At 35.0% G+C, this 7,488-nt stretch overlaps 1 protein-coding gene across 1 annotated transcript; it reads right to left on the bottom strand.

Moving 5' to 3' along the window:
* Window positions 1–1,776: 1,776 nt before the first annotated feature.
* On the bottom strand, window positions 1,777–4,334 carry LOC149205451 (E3 ubiquitin ligase PARAQUAT TOLERANCE 3-like). Its single transcript, XM_089397412.1, has 8 exons — window positions 4,166–4,334; window positions 3,748–3,850; window positions 3,213–3,300; window positions 2,987–3,114; window positions 2,642–2,808; window positions 2,156–2,374; window positions 1,970–2,044; window positions 1,777–1,868 (listed from the first exon to the last, which is right to left on the bottom strand). Exons 1-8 carry the CDS (start codon window positions 4,332–4,334, stop codon window positions 1,777–1,779), a joined length of 1,041 nt encoding a protein of 346 aa, XP_089253538.1.
* Window positions 4,335–7,488: the final 3,154 nt, after the last annotated feature.

Genomic DNA, 7,488 nt, shown 5'->3' with positions numbered 1-7,488 from the left:
AAACCTCAAGATCTATGCCCAAAATCGTTCCAACTATCCATCACCTCAACCACCAAATATCAGTAGCAACTTGTTTCGAGAACTTTCCAACAGGTTCGCTGCCATATCTTACATAAGGCGGGTATTAAGATGATTGAATTCTATATTGCAATATGATCCTTGAAGGGTGTGATGTAGTACAACTTCATAATATTATCAATGAAAATTTAATTATGGCTTTCACATTAATGAAAATGGTAATGGTAAAAAAAAAATGTGTCATATATGATATAGCTAGCAGGTAAAATATATTAATTTTAGACAAATTTAACCAAAACATAATTAGAAAACCTCTAAAACAATTTCACGACAACATTTTTAGAGTTATAATAGTCTCAATCTGAATCCCAACACACATTGATTTCCAATTACTATCATCCCCAGCCTCTAGGTGCCTTAAAAGCCACCCCAACATTTTGATTTATTTTTATCTCAATTATACATTCCAGAAATATTTTGGAATTGATAGATCAGAGTGAGTAAATTCATCAGAACATCTTTCTTGAAGAGTACAATTTTAAAAATAACATTCTTTTAGAGAGAGCATAATAACCTAAAACTTCAAAAAAAAAATGGTTAGATGAATAAAAAGGAATCCAAATTCCCACATAAGTCTATTAAAGTTGTTTTTAAAAAAATATTTTATTTTTGTTTTATTAACATTGATAAGTTTTTATAAATGTGCAGAGAGTACATTTTACCCGTGAGATGAGATTAATGTTAATAGGAGAAAATTGTTTTTATAAATGTGCAGAGAGTACATTTTACCCGTGAGATGAGATTAATGTTAATAAGAGAAAATTGTGAAATGTACTCTCATCTCATCTCACAGGTAAAATGTACTCTCTGCACATTTATAAAAACTTATCAATAGGCTCTATGTCAAAATTAATAATCATATATTTACAATGATTAAAATAAAATTGAGATGTTTCATGACCGATCTCAATCAATTTTACAATGTGAATAAATGCGATTTATTCAGCTAATTCTTCACAGTCCAACCCAAAAGAGACTGGTTTGAAACTCTTTACAGCAAAGTCGGGGCGGTCATTTAATAAGGTTGGACAATTATCAATGAAGTGCCCTACAAATACAATTAAGAAACTGAAACAATCAGCGTTGAATTGAAGGAATTTCTAAATACACTTTTAATAAACAGTGCTCTAACCACAAGATAGAATACCTGGAATGTGACATCTGTAACACACATATTTTTGTTTTAAAAAAATAAGATTATTTTAAATATATGAAAAAAATTTACACATTTTTCGCTTATTAACATTAATGTCATGAGTAAAACTTACCTCTCTACACATTTATAAAAACTTATCAATAGACTATATATTTCAAAATTAATACTCATCCTTAAAATACACCTCTCTGCACATTTATAGAAACTTACCAGTGAACTCTATATTTCAAAAATTAATAATTGATTATATACAATAATTAAAATAAAATTGAGATCCTTCCTCACATATCTCAATCAATTTTACAATGCAAACATTCGGATGATACACCATTGGGTAATTCTTCAGAGTCCAAACCAAAGGGACTGGTTTACACCATTGGGTAATTCTTCAGAGTCCAAACCAAAGAGACTGGTTTGAAATTGTTGGAAGAAAATTCCAAGCTAATCAGCCAATACCCAACTCCATTAAGATTGAATGGATGATAGATGGAATGTAGTAATTCGTGTTTATGCCTCCCTGCAACTACATCTCTGCAACTAGCCTAGCGCAGCTCTGCAACTCGCCGTTTCAAACTCTTTACAGCAAAGTCGGGGCGGTCATTTAATAAGGTTGGACAATTATGAATGAAGTGCCCTGCAAATACAATTAAGAAATTGAATAACAATCAGCGTTGAATTGAAGAAATTTCTAAATACACTTTTAATAAACAGTGCTCTAACAACAAGATAGAATACCTGGAATGTGACATCTGTAACACACATACCCAGGACGTGGGCATACTTTCCTCTTCTTTTTTATTATTTGAGAATCTGCATTTGCATGTAAAGTAATAAATGTGAGGCAGCACAATTAAGTTGAAGAAAATGATACCTCACTCACCCTAAATGAACCTATTTTCATTCTGCTGCATATTTAATTACCTCCTAGTTCACCAGAAGAACACTCGCTGTTGATAGACGTAACATTGGAGATAGAGTTATGAACCCCATCACAAGGTTGTGGCGAGTTGGTTATTTGAGCATAACGTTGAATGGTCTGTTGCAGAGTTTTATTGAGTACAAGGTCTCTTTCAACTGAAATATTGTCTTCTCCGCATAAACACGTCCACTTATTGGAATTAATTAGATGCTTTGTTATACCTGTATACATATAACAACAAACCAATTTATCAAGCCCTGTGTAGGTCCAGTGGTGGGTCTGTCTAGGGTTTGTGACAGGTGGGGTGGTGGGACCGATTATTGTTATCCTCCTCATCTGGACTTTATGAGAATCTAATTAAAAAACAACTGCAAACCTATGCGAATCTAATAAAAAACAAACCAAATCAAAATTTAGGTCAAAACTTCCTCCCAATCCCCATCTCCAATTATGTAATAACAATAATGTAGGGTGGTTGAAATACATACATTCACGGCAATAGCTGTAGAAGCAACATTTGGCCATAAGCACGGCATCTTTCATTATTTTCTTGCATATAGGGCAGTTCAGTTCTGGTGGAATTTTCGGGCAGCTAGAAACCCTATTGTGAACAGTAGGCACTGTTATTGACCTATCAACTTTGATGCCTGGCATCCTGCAACCAATGCAATTACATAAATTATATTTCCATTTGCTTAAATTAACAGTTAGGGATGTTCGAAACTGAATCAAGGGTCACAACTCACGAATAAGGATGCAGAAGTTTTGAGGAATGATGGGGTTGAAGCAATGTATTATCTATTGTTTTATTTGTATTTTTAGTCATTTCGCACCCATCACGGTTTGTAGTTTTTTGAATTGAATCTCTTGTATCCAGTCCTTGAGATGGATTTAGAGGTGGGTGTACTGCATACACATCTCCTCCAAAATCCTCTTCTTCCCTGCTCGCCTCCTCATCGCACTGTATCCAACCACCATGCAAGGATCGTGATCTGTTTATACATTTGTCACCCAACAAAATATATACACAAACAAAAAAAGAGGCCCATACCAACTTACCTGCTGCATCGCAGAGGTTTGTGCAGGAATGATGCATTTTCCATCTATACTTCTCTCTTCTTGATCGATGGTTATCATGTCATTATCTCTGCATTAATCGACACAAACAAGCAATGTTTAAGTTAAATTATTGTTATTCATTGAGCCACTAAAACTGACAAATATCATGCTTAGAGTAGAATAAAAGGTATTTTGTTAAGAAATTAAAAATTCTGTAAACAAAAATCCAACCATACTAAATTTAACAACTTAAATATAATAACTAACCATAAATTACTAAATTTAACCACTTAAATATAATAAATAACCATAAATAACTGCGACTCAAACCACATATTACTCCTAGGAGTACTAAAATACTAGCAAACCAAAAAAATTAAAAAATCATGCAACTACATAACAATTCCATTATCTACTCATACAAATATTCAACCATAGGAATGCTTACAAAATCTAAATTTACAACACATATATTACTAATTGTAACCAACCATCAATGATTTTATGCATGTAGGTATAATAGTTTTTACTGGACCTTAATTGGGTTTTTGCTGCTTTTCTCATCCGCGGGTTTCCTGCAACTCTACGCAGGATAAGGGAAGTGTTTCTGGGCACGAAATCTGTACTATTTACATATTCTGTTAAGAAGCACATGAAAATTAATGCACAATCAATCACTACCAGAGTGTAAGTTCTCACTGTTTACAACAAATTTATCTTAAGATACAAATTAAATGGTAAGTTCTCACCGTTTACAACAAATTTATCTTAAGATATAAATTAAATTTAGAATGAAAACAATTATCAAGACTTTACACTTTAATCTTACTGCTACTCGGTAATGATCGATATTATTGTTAATTCTCTTTTAATCAGCATCCTCACTTTGTAGTTAATTAATGGTTAGAAGAATAGATACAGTTAACAAAGATAATTAGCTAATTAATTATTACCTTGGCCACTTAGAGCATTTGAAATAGCAATATCAATATCTGTACCCAGCTTGCTCATATACTTGGATTCGAAAATTTTGGTTTTCAAATCTTTAATAGAAATGAAATGCCCTTCAAAATGCAATATCTCATAATTCTTTGCACTCTTGAATTTGTAATAGACAGCCATGATTGATTGATATATATTTATTGCTTAAATAAAGCAAATTAATTTGTATCAAAAGAATCTGTTCGCTGCACTGATTCTAAATAATAATATTACAAAAATACAGAGAATCTTTTGTTCCGTTCCTTTCCTTTCCTGTCTTTGCAGGAAGAAAGTAGAGAATGTAATATGATCCTGCCTTTGCAGGAAGAAAGTAGAGAATGTAATATTTTCCTGCCTTTGCAGGAAGAAAGTAGAGAATGTAATATGATTAAATGAAGATTGGATCACTTTCAAAACGATAACAGGTGTATCCAAAGGCAAGGCTGCTGCATCCTGCGGCTGCACCTGCTTCCAACGCTTCCTGATCCTGCACATGCATTTTAGCTAATATTTAGAGAATTGAATTTCTCAATCATTGAAAACTCCCGTACCCAAACACTTGTACTCACAAATTCAACCAAAGAAAATCAATTTCGGAGCTCCACCCATAATTTGGGCGCATTACAAATTAATAAGCGGCCTCTGAATAATTCAATTAAACAACAGAACAGAACAGAATATTCACTGGGCAGCTTTTACCACAGGTGACGCAGTGGGCGGTTCCTCTATTGTTGCGTTGCTGCTCACGAAATTAAATCGGCTGCTCGCATAAGCAGGATTCACGACCACCTCTCCTGTCCTGATCTTCGCTCTCCAGCGTGTGTAATGGTAACACGCTCTTTCCCTGAGACGCGTTCTTCGGCACCCCTGTGAACTCGTCAAGCTCGGCTCCAACGTTCGGTGATGGTTCCAGCACTCTAGCGGAACCCACGTTCCCCAACTGCAGACAGAGGCAGCTTGTCTTCCTTTGTACAGTAATGGTTCTGATTCCCTTTCGGCGCGACACGAACTGATGAGGCAGCTTTACTGGCCGTGAAGACTGTGTAAGGGCGGATTAATGAGCTGGCCGAGGCTCGGCCCTCCTTAAATGATCAGAATGCTGATTTGCTTTCCCTTCCGATGTTGGTGGGCTTCCCTTCCCATGGATCATAGATAATCCGGCAGAGGCAATTCAAACTCATGCTCGCTATTCGTCATCCGGCATACAGATGATGCACAAAAACCCTCTTCAAATTAAAAATAAAATACCTCAGACAAGCGAGGGTGATGGGATCGAATCCCACAGAATGAATGAGAGATCGAATCCCACCGAAGAGAGGCGGATGATCTCACCTGAAAATCTTCATTCCAAAACTAATAGGAGCTCTTAAAATATCAATAAAGAGAAAACCCAAATTCCATGCCTTGCTCTTCATCCTCTTCCGCTTTTTATAGCTTGGTTGCCGTAAAGAAAAAGTTTGTTTGGGCAATTAACTTATGGCCAAAAACAAAAACAAACTATGGGTTAAGGCGGGTTATTTATTTATTTATTTATTATTATTATTATTATTATTATTTCTATGGGTTAAGGCTGGTTATTTATTATTATTATTATTATTATTTGGTCTAACTAGGTTGTTATAAGGGAAAAGAAGTGTGGGGAATTACCTAAGGTTAAAAACAAAAACCATAGACTAATGCCGTTTATTTATTTATTACTACTATTATTATTAATATTATTTGGTCCAACCCGCTTGCTATAAAGAGAAAGTGTGGCAATTACCTAGGGTCAAAAACAAAAACCATGGGCTAATGCCGCTTATTTATTTATTATTACTATTATAATTAATATTATTTGGTGCAACCCAATTCTATAAAGAAAAAGTGTGGGCAATTGCCATTTATTTATTTATTATTTCTATTATTATCAATATTATTTGGTCCAACCCGTCTACCTCGCCTCCACAATACGATGACCACAACCTAAAATTTCTATTATTTCCCTCTTTCTTTGAGTGGATACATAATTTCAATACGATGACCACAACCTAAAATTTCTATTATTTTCCAGCGAAAACGTGGCCTGTTTAGAGAGGGTGCTTTTTATTGTTTCCACGTTAGGTAAATATTCGAGTTGTTTTTAGTGCTACTTTTTGGACTTTCTGGTGCCGAAATCCAGCATAAACATTTGAGGTGAAATCTTGACTTGTGTTATTTAAACTGGTTTTTTCACTGTATATATGGATTCAACACCCTCAAAAACCCTTAGGACACTTAGATTGTGCAGGGTTACCAATCAAACTTGTGATTTCAATAAATTCTCGCCAACCCACCACAAAAAGCCACCAAAAATGTTTCCAAAAAAGCCACTGTATATATGGATTCAACACCCTCAAAAACCCTTAGGACACTTAGATTGTGCAAGGTTACCAATCAAACTTGTGATTCCAATAAATTCTCACACTAAAGACAACTCGGTAAATATATAGGATCCAATGATGGAAGGTTTCTTTGGGTGGATAGATGCGGGGAGGAGGGAGGAATGGGTTATGGGTTGGCCCAAAAATTGGGCTACGAATGGACATGGCCTAGGTTTGATTAGGATCCTTATGTACACCCCTAAGAACCTTGTAGTGGTACAAAAAAAAATTGCTACATCACGAAGAATATAACAATGTTGTAGAAAATTTCTACAGCGCTATGGAGAATTTATGCAATGTTGCAAAGGACTTTATAGTGCTATGGAGACTTTCTACAACATTGGGAAGAACGTTTACAATGCCACAGACAAATTTAGTAGTTGTGTAGATAATATTTTAGTAACAATGTGGAGAATATTTCAACTATTGTGAAGAGAATATTTCAACAATCTTGTGTTGAAAATGTTTCAATTGTAAAAAAAGATATTTTAGTAACGTTGTGGTAAGAATGCTTCAATTGTGGTAGATAATTGTCATACTGGGAGGAGCGATGGCAGGCATCTGCAATGCTGGGGTTTTGAAATCAAGAGAGGGGGTGTCTAGATCTATTGCTCCACCAATGCAGGATTGGTAGCACCTTGATCTGGGTTATAATGGTATATGAGTGGAGAGTTGTGAACGTATAGAATTTCTTCGAAGGTTTTTGTGTTGGATCTAGGTTTTCATGCGTTGCCCAAAGTAGATAGTCAAGTATGCAAATGTTATGGCATCTATCTCTCTTTGGAGTTGTCTGGAAAGCACGGATCTATGGAAGAACAACCCTATCAATGCTTGGAAGTTGGTGACAAAGAGGAAACTAGAGCTAGGAAATTTCAATAGTTGCTTTTGTAGATCAA

The sequence above is a fragment of the Pinus tabuliformis genome, chromosome 1_2 (assembly GCF_031772625.1).
Source record: "Pinus tabuliformis cultivar Carrire ecotype Pingquan chromosome 1_2, CPIR1, whole genome shotgun sequence".
NCBI lineage: Eukaryota > Viridiplantae > Streptophyta > Pinopsida > Pinales > Pinaceae > Pinus > Pinus tabuliformis.
Note: the sequence above shows the minus strand (reverse complement) of the source record. Positions and strands in the feature narration are given on the sequence as shown.

Coding starts and splice junctions, on each gene's coding strand:
- LOC149205451 (XM_089397412.1), bottom strand. CDS start 4,334: ATGGCTGTCTATTACAAATTCAAGAGTGCAAAGAATTATGAGATATTG. Junction 3,851..4,165: donor AAATGCTCTAAGTGGCCAAG/GTAATAATTAAT, acceptor GCTTCTTAACAG/AATATGTAAATAGTACAGAT. Junction 2,809..2,986: donor AAAACTACAAACCGTGATGG/GTGCGAAATGAC, acceptor CATTGGTTGCAG/GATGCCAGGCATCAAAGTTG.